This window comes from Pteronotus mesoamericanus, unplaced genomic scaffold, assembly GCF_021234165.1.
Source record: "Pteronotus mesoamericanus isolate MK-2021 breed Mesoamerican mustached bat unplaced genomic scaffold, CSHL_Meso_final scaffold_1186, whole genome shotgun sequence".
In the NCBI taxonomy this organism is placed as follows: Eukaryota; Metazoa; Chordata; class Mammalia; order Chiroptera; family Mormoopidae; genus Pteronotus; species Pteronotus mesoamericanus.
The window spans coordinates 10,261,630-10,276,740 of record NW_026555302.1 but is presented as its reverse complement, the minus strand read 5'-3'; the positions used below and the strand labels follow the sequence as shown (position 1 = coordinate 10,276,740).

The 15,111-nt window shown below is 43.0% G+C and overlaps 1 protein-coding gene across 1 annotated transcript; it reads right to left on the bottom strand.

The window, feature by feature from the left end:
- Positions 1-4,515: 4,515 nt before the first annotated feature.
- MRPS14 (mitochondrial ribosomal protein S14) lies at positions 4,516-14,323 on the bottom strand. Its single transcript, XM_054587730.1, has 3 exons — positions 14,250-14,323; positions 9,995-10,153; positions 4,516-4,945 (listed from the first exon to the last, which is right to left on the bottom strand). Exons 1-3 carry the CDS (start codon positions 14,292-14,294, stop codon positions 4,763-4,765), a joined length of 387 nt encoding a protein of 128 aa, XP_054443705.1. The 5' UTR covers positions 14,295-14,323; the 3' UTR covers positions 4,516-4,762.
- Positions 14,324-15,111: the final 788 nt, after the last annotated feature.

Sequence of the window (15,111 nt, the reverse complement as noted above, 5' to 3'; positions counted from 1 at the left end):
TGCAAGTTTGTACCTGTGCTTCAAGGTTGCTGTAGAGATGTTGATCTCTTTGTTAGCGGCGTTAAGTAATGCATATCCCTACCTTATGGTGCCCTAATGATCCAATCAAAATGTCTTTCTCTAGGTTTAAATATATCTGTTGATGAATAAATTGAAACTAAATCTGATCTTGACAAGAACATCTCTGTATAGTACCAATTAGTGAGTGTTGCCATGGATCAGATAGCTTACAGAATCAATAACCATCAGCCAAAAACAAGTGTGAAAAAATCCATCTTTTCCTGTTTTCAATAAAGTTAGGTTTTTATTTGGTGGCATGGCTTTACTCTCTGTTTATCCAGAAAAAGTTAGGCTTTGGGAGGGATTGTTTATTTTAGAGGGAGTCACTGACCCTAAAAACAGGAATAAGCCCAAGGTGCCTGTGATCTCCATCACTAGGTTGTATTGGAGGTGTTTGCCAGCGCAGCCAAGGTAAGAGGAGCAATTACACACATAGAGGAAAAACCCAAGGGAATAAACCAAAGGTGTAACGAGAATTTGGTACACGTGGTAGAATAAAATTTGGTAGGTAGTATTTAAAGTGAACAAACAGCCTATGTATAGGACAGTTGTTAGTACTACTGAACACATTATTAAACCTTGATAAATAAAGCTGTGATGCTGACACATGAATAAGACCAAAGGAACAGAATAGAAAGAGACCCAATGCAGAAGTTTTATTGAGCTTCACTTTATTGCACTTCACAGGTATGTTATTTACAAATTGAAGGCAAGACTCTCCACCAGCAGAAAGATTACAACTCACTTTATTGCGATACGCACTTTATTTCGGTGGTCTGGAACCGAACCTGCAATATTTCCAAGGTATGCCTGTAATAGCATTTCAAAACAAGTGGAGGTGACCTTTTATTGAAATAACCAAAAATAATATATACATTCCAAACAGATGAAAGCTTTAAATATAAAAATGAAGCCATGTGAGTTCTAGAAGACATGAATAGAACTCCATTATAATCTAAGAGTGAGGGAAACCTACACTAGGTGACTTGAAATCTAAAAATAACAAGTCTAAATACTGTTTCATTTTAACTGCAATAAATGTTTACATGGGCAAATACACACGATAAAAGACACACAGAGAGGATTCCAAAATTAACGAGTTTACAGAGAAATGTTAAGTGGATTTTAACATGAAAAGATGCTCACCTTGTTTAGAAGAGAAATTTAAAAAACACTGTTTTTTCTTTACCTTTTATCGGAAAAACTCCAAAAGCTGAGCATACTGATTGTTGAAGGTATGAGGGAGTTTGTATAGTGGAATTGAATAAAGAGAATGAGGAGGTTAAAACCGTCAAGGACAGTTGCTAATCTCCACCAGAATTACGTGTGCATATATCATCTCACTCTGTTCTTCTAGGCTCTGTCCCCAAAGAGAATGCTGGCCAAAACTTGGGATGATACATGCAAAAGATGGGAACCACGCAAGCGTCAATTAGTAGAGAATTAGCTGAATAAACTAGGGTATATCCACACAGGGAGCACTTACAGTCACAAAAAGAAATGAAGGTTATTTCTGTATCCCAGTGAATCAAATGCACCGGGATACAGAAGGTGGAAAGGCGGAGTGCAGAGCACCGTTCATGGCGTACTTAACCGTCCTCGCGTTAGAGCAGGTGGCAGTGTGAATGCGCACACATACATGTATTTGCTTGTATTTCAAAAAGAAAGTGGAAGAATAAATCCCAGTAATAAAATTGGTTACCAGTTGGAAAGAAAGGGGAAGGTGGAAGCAGGATTCCTGTGAATGTACCTTTTTCTTTAATTTTGACTTGAGAACTGTCTAGAATTTAGTTTAAAAGCTAATTTAAAAATAACCCTGAAATTTGAAAACCATATCAAATTGCTACAGACATGTTGCTTTCAAGTGACTTTAGAACATGGTATTTTGACTGTCCACTGGCTAGTGAGTTTGAAACTACTGTAGATTGATGTAATGAGCTAAGATTTTTACAAATACAAAATCAATACAAACTTACTATTTTTATCGTGGAAAGATAACCATTTCTTAGCAAGTCCAACCAAAAGGGCCTGAAAAGCCTCAGGCACTGGCAGTTTGGAATTCGGTAGCAGTGAGCAGCAGCATGCTCAGATGTGGTCTCTACACTGTTTCCTACTCAGAGGACCAGGGACTTTGGGAAAAATAGTCTGAGGCAGGAAATACCAAAGATTAGCCTGGGTTATGTCAGAAAGCGAAGAAAGGTCAGCTGCCCTCTATCAGGGCAACAGGGTAAAGGGCCCAACAGTGGAGGGTTGGGGCAGTGGAAGGATTAATATGAGCCTCAAAATAATGTCTGGAGTGGATTGAAACAGAAAACCTACAAGTTCATGATAGTGAAAAATTATTTGTCACCTTTGGAAATTGCTAGAGCACCATTTACTCTGAATGTTGATAAAAAATCATGTATTTACCTAGACCTTAAAGAAATCTTGGAGAGTAATCAACTGTTGATAAGGGAAAGTTCCTTAATGAAAAATTCCAGCTAATGCAGAAAAACTGGTGGCATTTAGAACATCGCCACTGCAATCCATAATGTTAGAGGACAAGTTAATAAATGGTGAACTTCAAGTTCAGGGAGCAAGCTGAGCCCACTGATAAATCATCTCAGTTGGACAGCCAAGTATGTGCCTTCTGACGTGGTATGAAAGAGTACACACCATACTTGTGAAAATTCGTTTCTAAAAAATTGGACCTTTGTTTAGTGTCAAGGCTTTGGAAGTAGCAACCAGTTTTATAAGGACAGAAGAATAAGTTAAAGGACATGAAGAAGCAAACAGCCAAATGTTGGACACTTCTGCACGACAAATAACCGGCTCCTCCAACAAACAAAAAGACATGAAGAAAAAGAGACAAAGGAATCAGATATGGATCATGCTTGACTCCTAATTCAAACAAAAAGGTTGGGAGGTGTCTTACCAGGGAATGTCAGAAGTCAGCAAATGTGATGTTCAAGTTATAATTTGGCTAACACTAATTTCCAGTTGGGATCAGCTAGCATTCCAGTTTGTAAGTTGCCGTATAAACTTAGGAAATGAATCCAAGGTGTATCATGATAATTCCTTCTTATAACTTCACCAAGTTCCTGACTTTGCTCTCCAGCTGCATCAATAGGCTTCTCCTTCGGGATGATTCAGGCCTTTCAAACGTTGCACGACTGAAACCTGAACTTGGAGATCTTGTTTCCCAAACCCATTGCTTCTCCCTCTCCCCTACCCCCATTACCTCCTGTCTGCGAGTTGCTTTGTACCATCTATCTAGTCACCCTTACCAGGAACCCAGAGAGCCCTTTTCTTCCTTTATTAAAATTTTAATCTTTATTTTTAGAGAGGAAGGGAAGGAGGGAGAAAGGCAGAGAAACATCAATCAGTTGCCTCTTGCGCACCCCCAACTGGGGTCCTGGCGAACAACCTAGGCATGTGCCCAGACTGGGAATTGAACCAGTGGCCTTTTGGTTCACAGGCCTGGTGCTCAGTCCGCTGAGCCCCACTATTCAGGGCCAGAGAGCCCTTTTACTTCTTACATATAAGCGATCTCTAAGTCTTGCCCAATTTTCTTTTCTAAATACTTGAATTTGTCCTATCATCTCCTTTGCTAATGTCACACCTTAGCTCTGGCCCTCGTCTACCTGGACAGCTAAGGCGGCATCCTGACAGGTTATCTCGCTGTGGCCTTTCCTGCTTGTTGCTGTCTACCACACGCCCATCAGCTACCTGTAGGGCAAGCTGATGCTGGCATTCCTTTGCTTAAAACTCCCCAACAGCTGTGTTTAAATTAGGTCTTAACTCCTTGCCATGCATGACATCTATGGTTTTTGGCCCTTGTGCTTTGTGTTTCTGACACATTGAAACTAGTCTCACTGTTTGATGCCTTTAAGCCTTCGCTTCCTGTTCTGTCTGCAAAGAATCTCATGCCTGGCCTCCCGATGGCAGTGCAGGTGTCAGCCCCAGGAGTGCTTTCTGGATGTCCAGGAGGTGCTGCCCTGCTGCGTGCACGCTTTTATCACTGCTCTGTTCACACTGCTGCTGCATGAGACAACCTTTTGCTACCTTTACTCATGCTGCTACAGGTGACAATGTGAATACAGAGACGTTACTGTTCAGCAAAACTTCTCTTTCGATAGATTTTCAGGGGCTTTGTTCTAAGGGCCCCTGAAGACGGAAGAAAACTGCTTCTGCCATTTGTTGGCCATCTCATGAAGTTGGGCATCCGGTAATCAGACATCAGCTCAACCTTCCAACGTACTGTTTCTCTTAACAGTGAAGCAATAGAAAAGTGAACTGCGCGGGCTAAGGAAGCCAGCCCCGCACTGCAGGTGTGCCGCAGATGTGCTGGCTCTGTGCCCATGAGCTGGACTGTTGCACACATGCTGCTTTAGGAGAGAACGCCCTTACATACCGGAACGCTTGGGGGCCGCTAGAAGGCTAAACTTGAAGGAGAAGGCAAGCATACAGAGCCTGTTTTCACAGAAAATATTTTTTATTACTCTGTACCACACATGAGAGCAGTATGTTTAATTTAGTCCAACAGAAAGACACTTTACTGACAGAATGAACCATCTAAATGTTTTCATTGAAAATTTAAAAGTAATGACATTAGGTAGATTAGACTCCTGTACTAGATGCCTATTAAAAGGGTTTTTGTCTTAGAAAAGTCTCTCTCTGTGGCAGCCCGTTTCTCAGGGAGCTCAGTAGGTTCTGGAGCGGATCACCACATTGCTCGCTGGACCCCAGACAGCTGCCCGTGGTCAGCTAAGTGACGGAAGACAATACGGCTAAGCCTCCAACGCCGTTTCACGCCACGTGGACGGGATGTCATGACACACCGATTTCTGATTCTGACGGGACAGCTATCTCGGGGAAGGGCAGCAATTTCTTCATCAGCCACTTCCTAAGGGAAGTCACAACACATTAAACAGATCACATGAATTCTTTTAGTCTAGATGCTGAAGTCAGTAATTTGAGGAGGAGAACCACAAGCCAGAGTTTGGCCAAAGCACCTTGACCAACCACGGTAGGGAGCCCTAACCTTGAAGTAGCAGCAGACCAGGAAAGTGGCAAATGTCTGACGTGCTCCCAATATGACTTTTAAAAATTGAATTGAAACTTAACATGGACACATGAGAATCCACAGACAAGTGTAAAGCTCAATAACTTCACAGAGCACAGCCGTGCAGCCAGCAACTACATTAAGAAACATTATCAGCAGCACCCAGGCTGTACCTCTGCCTCCCTTCAAGTCACTGGCCTCCTAGCTAACAGCTAACCTGATCAATAACGCCACAGATTGTTTTTTTTGTGTGTGGAATTTTATATACATATAAACAGAGTATGCATTTTTCCTCCATCTGTTTGGTTTCTTCCACTCAGCAATGTTTGTGAGGTTCATCCATACTGTTGCATGTGTCAGAATTTGTTCATTCTCATTGGTGGAAATGGATCCATTCTACAGTTTCTAGTTTTGAGCTATTACTTTTATTGGACTGCTACATACATTCTTGTTTAAGTCACTTGGAAAATGTGAATGCATTTCTGTTGTCTTCCCCATGGGATTTTTCCCAGCGTTACTGAGATATAACTGACATAAAACACTGTGTAAGTTTAAGGTGTACAGCACGATGACTTGATACATGTACATACTGTGAAATAAGTGCCACAGGAAGGTCACTTAACACTGCCATCGCCTCACATAATTCCTTTTTTGTGTGAGAACATTTAAAATCTACTCTCTCAGCAGCTTTGAAGTATACAATACAGCATCGTTAACCAGTCACCGTGCTGTGCATTAGGCCCGCAGAACTTACTCATCTTGTAACTGAAGTCTGTGCGCTTGGCTCAGCATCTCCCATTTCCCCCGTTCCCAGCCTTGGTGACCATCGTCCTACCCTGTTTCTACGAGCTCTGTTTGTTTAGATTCCACGTATGAGTGAGATCACAGTGTTTGTCCTTTGTCAGACTTACTTCCCTTAGCATAATTGCCCTCAAGGTACATCCATGTTACTGCAAACAGCAGCAGTTCCTTTTCTGTGGCTGGTGTTGCACCGTGTCCGTGTGCGGGCACAGGGCCGCTCTCCTCACAGCACTCAGGCTGCCGCCATGGCCTGCTGTTGTGAATAATGCTGCGGTGAACTCGGGGGACACAGCCTTCTGTATCTAGGTATTTCATTTCCTCCAGGTAACACTTAGAAGTGAAATTGCTGATCACATGAGGTAATTCTAATTTTTTGAGGACCATTATACTGTGTTCCGTAGTGGCTGTATGAATTTACATTCCTACCAACAATGCATGTATCCATATCTCTTTGGGAAAATGTCTATTTAGGTTCTCCGCCCATTCTGGGGGAACTACTTTTTAAATTTACAGTCAACACAATATTGTATGTATTGTGTTTTAGGTTTACAACAGTGATTTGATATTTATGTACCTACAATGTGATCGCTACAATTAAGTCTAGTAACTGTCACCATATCAAGTTATTATAATAGTAGTGATTATATTACCTGTGTCTCTGCCCATTTTTAAACTAGATTTCTCTTGGGTTTTTTCTGTTTGTTTTTTTGTTTTTGTTTTTTTTGCTATTGAGTTTTGTGTGTTCCTTATGTTTTAGACATTAACATCTCATCAGGTATATGGTTTTAAATATTTTCTCGCATTCATTAGATTGCCTTTTCATGTTGTTTCTTTTGCGGTGCAGAGGTTTTTAGTTTGATGTAGTCCCACTTGTTTATTTTAGCTTTTGTTCCTTACATCTTTGGTGTCATACCTAAAAAAATTGTTGCCAAGACCAATGTGAAAGCTTTTTTATTATTTTTTTATTTCTAGGAGTTTTGCATTTTCAGGGGTTATTTCTAAATCTTTAACCCATTTCAAATTCATTTTTGTGAGTAGTATTAAGGGTCCAGTTTCATTCTTTTGCTTATGAATATCCAGTTTCCCTAACACCATTTACTAAAAAAACTATCCTTTCCCCTACTGAGTATTTTTGGCTCCCGTCAAATATTTGTCGATCATTTATGTGTGAGTTTTTTCCTGGACTCTTGACTGTGCTCCATTGGTGTATGTGTCTTTTTTTAATGCCAGTATTATATTATTTTGATTGTATAGTTTTGTTATAAAACTGGAAATCAGGAAGTGTGATGCCTCCCGTATTGCTCTTTCTTAGGACTGCTTTGGCTATTTGGGGATCTTTTGACATTCCAAATGAATTTTAGGAATATTTTATCATTTATTACCTTTGAGAAATGCCATTGGAAATTTGATAGTGATTGCACAGAACCTGCGGAGGGGTTTGTGCAGTACTGCCATTTAACAGTGTTGACTCTTCTGACCCATGGACACAGGGCATTTTATTTATGTCTTCAATCTCTTTCATCAGTATCTTAACAGTTTTCAGTGTATAGATCCTTCACCTTAAATTTATTCCTGGGTATTTCATTGCTTTTGATGCTATTTTTTTTTTTTTAATCCTCATCTGAGGATGTTTATTGATTTTAGAGAGAGAGGAATGGAGAGAGAGAAGCATCGATTGGTTGCCTCCCATACGTGCCCTGACTGGGGATCAAACCCACAACTCTAGGTATGTGCCCTAATCGGGGAGTGAACCTGCAAACTTTTGGTGTACAAGATGACGCTCCAACCATCCGAGCCACCTGGCTAGGGCCTTTCGATGCTATTTTAAATGAGATTTTTTTTTTTTTAATTTCTTTCTCAGATAGTTTGTTAGTATATAGAAATGTATCTGAAATCTTTATGCTGATTTTGCATCTTGCAGTTTTACTGAATTCACTGATTAGTTTTAACAGTTTTTTGTTGGAGTCATTAGGATTTTCTATATATAAGATCATGTCATCCACAAACAAAGACAGTTTTACTACTTCCTTTCGATTTGTGCGCCTTTTTCCTTTTTGTCTTCCCTGACTGCTCTGGCTAGGGCCCCCAGAACCAAGCTGAAGAGGAGTGGCGAGAGGGGCAGCCTTATCTTGGTCCTGATCTTCAGGGAACGCTTTCAGCCTCTCGCTGTTAGGTGTTTTAGCTGTGGGCTTATTCTTATTATTTTGAGGTGTGTTCCTTTCATACTCAGTTTGTTGAGAGTTTTTATGATGAAAGGGTGTTGAATTTTGTCTAGCACTTTTTCTGCATCTGTTGAGAAGATCACATAATTTTTATATTTCATTCTATGTATCAACGTGGTGTATCATTTATTCCTTTGCATGTTGAACCATCCTTGCATCTCAGGGGTGAATCCCACTTGATCATGGTGTATGACCCTTTCCCTGTGATGCTGAATTTGTTTTGCTAGTATTTTCTTGAGAACTTTTGCATCTATATTCGTCAGGAATACAGGCCTGTAGTTTTCTTTTCTTGTGTCCTTACCTTGCTTTGGTATCTGGGTAATAGTACCTGCCTCATAAAATGAATGTGGGGATATTCCCTCCTCTTCAGTATGTTGGAAGAGTGTGAGAAGGTTGGGGGGTAATTCTTCTTTAAATGTTTGTTAGGTTGTTTTTTTCTAGGTTATCCAATGTAGATCAGTTGGTTGGAGTGTTGTCCCCTACACCAAAATGTTTGGGGTTCAATTCCTGGTCAGGGCACATACCTAGGTTGCGGGTTCAGTTCCTGGTCAGGGAGTGTGTGAGAGACAACCAGTCAGTGTTTCTTATATTAATGTTTCTCTCTCTCAAATCAATAAACATATTTTCAATTTTTTTTTAAAAAGAATAGTTCCTGATTTCCAAAAGTTTATAGATATGTTGCTATTATAAAACACTTAGAGAATTACACAAAACAACACAATTAAGTCAATGAATGTTAGTGAGTGTTACAGGAGGAACTGGAGAGGAAATGACCAGGCTGGAAGGATGCAGCAGTTTCGTGGAGGCAGACCGTGCAGAACAGCTGCAAGTTACTTACATATGTATGCACATAACATGTGTATACACACATTAACACCCCCCATCTCTCCTTGTTCCCAAAAAGATCTCTGGCGGTTCACAGTGAGGAAACGGGGCAAAGGGAAACAAGGCGCGCGCGCGCGCGTGTGCTGTGACAACCTGTGGCTGGGCGAGACCTGGGCCAGACGCGGACGCTGACAGGGAAGCTGCTGGGCAGGCAGCACGGGCCGTGGTCAGTTCCCACGGCTCAGTCTCTGCGCGGCTACTGCTGCTGCTCCTATCGGAGATGTCTCTCTAACGAGCTTCCTAAGTAACGTCCTCCACAATGTCTTGAGCTGAGACAGCCACTTCTTGTTACTCCCTAAATGCAGGGGACTACTTTAAGCCATTACAGTCAAAGCCACGACAGAGCGGCCCAGGGCGCTTGGTTTTCTGTTCATCTGGCTTAATCTGGACAAGATTGAAAGGAACTGACTGTAATGAATGACTTACATATTCTGCACAGTTCTACAAATGTATTTTATCTTTATTCTGAGCTTTTGATAAGTTGAGTGGCCTTGAGTTTGAATTGTACTCCCTGACTCTTTTGAGTAGGTATGTATATCACCATCTGGTGCAAGACCATGAGCTTCAGGAAGCCAAACAGGGTTGACATCCTCTTATTCATGTTAGGGGGTCTGGGCGAAGGAGTTCAGACAACTAGGCTAGGAATGGCCCCAGGGCAGGAACATATACAGCCCCAGGTACCAACAAAGGCGTGGAGGTGGAGGGGGGGGTGCGACACCTGAGGTCAAAATAGCTGCCTGATTTCTGTGTGGCCCCAGTACTTTCTAAGGATCACCTAATGAAATGGTTAAAAGTTTAGTAGTTAGGAATGAATAATTCTCTACTCTGAAACTCACCAAAATCCGTTTTAAGGATATTTGTGTTGACTGAGAGTATCTGATCATATTCTCCAGAAATTATTTTGATAGGAAGTCACAACAAAGAGTATCAAAAGTGATCTGAGTTAATGATCTTGGGTAGACAAGGACAATAATTAGCTAACCTGAAGGCCTTTTGGCAAAATTGTATTCTTCCTGAGCGAATTAATGCGTAGCCTCTCGTCTGCGTATTCATAGGCCATTTTCCGTCTCTTCACATCACGCAACATCTTCCAGTCTACGTAGTAACCCCGAACTGGACCTGGAGTTGATGAAGGAACCATCTACAAGAGATAAGGAACAGCTGAAGGTGGTCCGAGTCAGGCTCTGCCCGTGTCCCCATCCTGCAGTCCTCTCTTAGTCACTACCTAGGACCAACTTTTTTCTTTTTCTTTTTTTAGTAATTTGGGATCATTTAATAATTTTAAGTAACAGAATCCTTCATTCAGAATAAATAACTTTTTTGGATGTACATGAAGCCAAAATGGTGGTAACTAATACAATGCCAGTAATGTGTGTTAGAAGGTGAAGTATTTTCTGAGATTTTTAATATAATTCTGTTCGATCTTTACTCAAATAGTTATATGGTTCAACATTCAAAAAAAGTATGAAAGGGCATAGAGTGGAGTCTCCCTCCCACCTAATCCCCCACCTGCTCAGTGACCACCCCCTACCTCCAAAGGTGTCCACTGTTACTAGTTCCTTCCAAAGTTTTTGTCTGTACACGTACATGTATATACTCCCTCTCCCATGTTTCATCCCTTCCCTTCCCCCTTTGTTTGCATTTAACAACACAGCTTGGAGATCTTTCCATATCCAAAAAGACCTTCCTCATCTTCCAATATTCCACTCTGTGGATGTGACAGGGTTTAGGACACACTACCTCAAAATACAGCACCGTGGCATATTATTTTAAGCAAAAGAAATTTGAAAGAGGCCTTGTGCACAGGCACTTTCTGACCTTCCCCTGAAGCCCTAAGACCCTCAAGTGAAGGGGTATGTGTGTGGGGGGAGGGGTGCAGTGAAGAGCACCCTGATCTCTGAACTGAGAACAACCTGAACAGACAGGCCTCGCTGCTCCCCCTGGCTCACACTTAGCTCACAGCCTTTGTCCTGTGACACGCTGCCACGACCTTCCACTGTGCGTCCCCTTCTCCGGGTCTGCTCCCATGTCGTGTAAAACGTAGACATTTGTGGGCTTTTCTCTTGTTCATCTGCCTTTTGTTAGGGGCCCCAGCTAAGAACTTAGAAGGGTCAGAAGTCATCAGGAAAGTTTTTTTCCTCCCCAAAGATGCACCCTAATTTATTTAACCTGTGACCTCCTGTCGGCCAGCTAGGCATGCCTCGCCATCTGTCACTACGAAAGTGCCGCAGTGAGTGACCTCCTGTTGTGAATCATTTCATGTCAGCAGGGTAAATTCTTGGAAGCAGAACTACGGGGTCACAGGGTACTCTGAAAGGATCACTGACTTAATATTTCTTAGCATGAGCTGTCTGGTAATAAGACAGTAGGCTCGTTTTTATCACATGTTTACATGGCAGTGGTCTACTGTTCTGAACAGTGGTACAGGCACAGAGTACCGGCCAGTAAAAACTCAAGTATCTCCCAAACCAGAGCAAACATGACATGTTAATTAAATTGCAGCTACAGAAAACGATGATGGCTTCCTGTAACAGCTGTTTATAGAATATACAAGGTCTGTCCAGAAAAAGTCCAGCATTATTAATGTAACAAGAACGGTTTTAGGGGGCATCTATGTAACCTGGCAGGCAAGGAGAGTGGACTGGAATGCACATGTGTGAACAATGATGACTTTACTAGTCAGTGGGTGTGGTAGATGCTGTTGAGTGAGCATGTATACTGTGTGGCTGTTGCATTTAAAATGACTGAATGAGTAGAATCTGCATCAAAGTTTGTGTTAAGCTTGAACATTCCTCCATGAAAACTGTTCAGATGACTCCGAAGGCCACAGCTCTGGGTGACTGGTGATTGGCAGCTTCATCACAACAACCTGCCCACTCGTGTGTCAGTCTCGTGCAGGGTTTTTTGGCGAAACATCAAAGCAGGTGACTCAGACCCCCTACAGCCCAGATTTGGCATCCTGCAACTTCTGGCTTTTCCAAAACTAAAATCACCTTTGAAAGGGAAGAGATTTCACACCCTTGATGAGAGATGAGATTCCGGAAAATACAACAGGGCAGCTGATGGCAACTGGGAGAACTGTGTGAGGTCTCCCAAGGTACCTACTTGGGAGAGGACTGAAGTGTCGTCCTCTGTATAATGTTTCTTGTATCTTCAATAAATGCCTCCGTATTTTTCATATTACATGGCTCGATACCTTCTGGACAGACCTTGTATGTACAGCATTATACAGAATATGCAAGTGCAAATGAGAATAGCTACTAGAAAGCCAACAGTTTTTCAACCTATTCACAGAAGATAAATTCAGTATTTTCAATGCTAAAATCTCATGGGGAAAATTGAACAATTCTATAATCACCTTTTGGAACTTAAAGCAAGCATGATCGGGATTTCAGGACTGATCTGACACATGACTAAGTCAAATGAATACTGTGGTCCCTATGGTTTGAAATATGTCATGGAAATGGGGGCTTCTTGAAGGCTTTGAAGGGCTGACAGAATTTAATTTTTTTTTTTTTAATCCTTGCTAAGGAAATTTTTTTCATTGCTTTTAAAGAGAGAGGAAGGGAGAGAGAAACATTAACTGGTTGCCTCTCATAAGTGCCCAAACTAGGGATGAAAGCTGCAGCCTTTGTTATTTGTTGATGCTCCAGCCAACTGAGCTGCCCAGGCCAGGGCTGAACTGACAGAATTTTGATACAGCTGTGGGATGGGGAAGGGGAGAGAAGGTGAAGTTTGTGCAAATCAAACAAGGAAATGAAAAAGATACATTCATTAAGACCAGGGGGGATCATTCTGGCTAAAATAATTCATATTGAGGGGCAGTGCAAGGTTTGCTTTTACTTTTCCAAGGAGACTCAGAAGACAAAATTAAACATTTTTTCCTTCAATTCTTTTTCAAATTATTCCTAATCAACTTCCTCTCTACCATTTCCTATCAGGTTCCTATTTATTTAAAACAAAAAACAAAAAACTTTCACTCTTACAACTTTTTTTCTGACTATAAAAGTAATACACTTAAAATTATACACTTTTTAAATGTATTGGTCTATATTATTCTGTGAATGTTTTATGTCCGTTGCCCACATTTCTATTATACTGTATTTTCTTACCAGTTTACAACAGTGCTTTAATTAAGACTGCCTTCTGTTCTGCCCTCCTGCCTCACTCCACTTCACCTCCTAAAACTCTTCCACTGGGCCCTCTTCAGCTAATAGTGGTCTGCCACCATCAAAATCTAAATCCTCAATTTCTCCTCTTAACTCCTTCATAGTTTTGCTCCAGCTGAATCTTGAATTTCTCCTTATAGCTTCCTCTGTAGTTCTTTTTCCTCCCATGGCTGGGGGAGAAAAATTAAAATTAGCTTCATCTTTTAAAAACTTTTTAAGTGTGCTGCGGGAACATTTTAAGGTGCATATGTGGTGCATATGTGGTGGGCATTATCTATTGGACAAGGCCACTGCAGATCAAGGGCCCGTGTTCCTAAGACGAAACAATCGCACCTGAGACCCGTTACCTCTTGCCTACACAAGGGTACAGCTCCAGTGATTTTTTTTTTTTTTTTGGCCACTAGACATGATCTTGCCCTTTACTACAAAACACGCAACTGCTTCTATCATGTTAAACACCCACACAAACTACCCACTCTTAAGTCATCATTCCTCCAGCTATTGAACCATCTTCTGCCCCACTTTGCAGCGAAGGTCTTCACACGCTTGTTCCCCCTCCACCGCCCCCCGCCCCGCCCCGTGTCCGATTTCTTTTTTCTCCTCTCTTGAACGCTTCGCCCAACAACCTCCACCACGCTAAGCCAAGGGCCGGTTCTCGGCCCTCCTTTAACGGACCGGTCAACCATGAGCCGAGTTCACTCCCGGCCCCTTTAAACTCAGCGCCCGCTTCCAGGCCAGACACTCCTGGCTTTCCTCTTCCCTCGCTGAGCTTCCTTGGTCTCCTTTGCTCGACTCCCATCTCTTAACGTGGGAGTCCCCGGAGCCGATCCTCGGGCCCCTTCTTTTCTGCACCTACACCCATTTCCTTATAAATCAGAATCAATTATAAGGGTACGGATACCAAATATACACCAGCAGCTCGGGCCTCCCCTGCATCAAGCCGGGGGAGGGAGAACCCCTTGGGGCGGGTCCGCACTGGGCTCCACAGGTGGCAGAGTAGTGGGGGGACTGCAAGTCTGGGGGTTCATAAGGGGAGGGGAGGAGTGGGTGTTAGGGCGCGGGCCTGACCTGCCGGACGCTCCGCAGCAGCGAGCCCAACATGGAGGCCGCCATGTTGTCCGCCGCAAAGTCAAACAGCTGCAACTTTATTGACACTGCCGGACGCAGAGAGGCTCGAGGGGCGGGGTGGGGCGGGGCTTCAGCCTACCGGAAGGAGGGGTTGGTTAGCAGGCAGGCGTTCTCGGGGTAGGTAACGGAACTCAGGCAGATCGCAAAGCTGGGAACGCCGCTTTGATACTGACGGGCAGTCTGGCGCTCCTCGCTCGCGGCCGCCCTTCCTCCGGCTTTCCCTGCCCGCGAAGGCTACCTTCGTCCCTTTCCTTCCCACGCCCTTCCCTTCCGCCTCGTCCCCCAATCCGTTCTTCGTCGCCGAGGTCTCTTCCCTAAGCCCTCCGTTTCCCTCAACCTGCTCCTCCTCATAGGTCCTCCGTGCACTTAGGGGGCTGCTTGTCAAACACCAACGATTACTGTCAGCCCTCTCTCCGTCATCCCGCTGTAGATGTTGCAAACCTCCTTTCCACCCTAATGGTGATAATGATCAGGTTGATGATGGCGATGATACAGTTCCCATTTATGTCTACATATACACACACATGCATTTTCTGTATTGGAAGGGGAGCGTTGCCGTTTAAAAGGGGCTGGTTTCAGTCCGTAGTACAGGGAACTTTCAGGTCATCTTCGTTTTTAAGTGTCCAGTTCAGTGGCATGAAGTGGCATTATTGCTGTACCACTGCAGCCCCCGCCCACCTCCAGACCTGTTTACCTTCCCACACCGCTGCGCAAGGACTTCCCACTCCCCTGCACCCCTGGCCCCTGGCCCCACCGCTCTGCTGTGGTCTCTGTGACTTGGACTCCTGTGTAGCTTGTGTAA

Coding starts and splice junctions, on each gene's coding strand:
- MRPS14 (XM_054587730.1), bottom strand. CDS start 14,294: ATGGCGGCCTCCATGTTGGGCTCGCTGCTGCGGAGCGTCCGGCAG. Junction 10,154..14,249: donor TGCTGCGGAGCGTCCGGCAG/GTCAGGCCCGCG, acceptor TATCTCTTGTAG/ATGGTTCCTTCATCAACTCC. Junction 4,946..9,994: donor TTTTGCCAAAAGGCCTTCAG/GTTAGCTAATTA, acceptor GACTTCCCTTAG/GAAGTGGCTGATGAAGAAAT.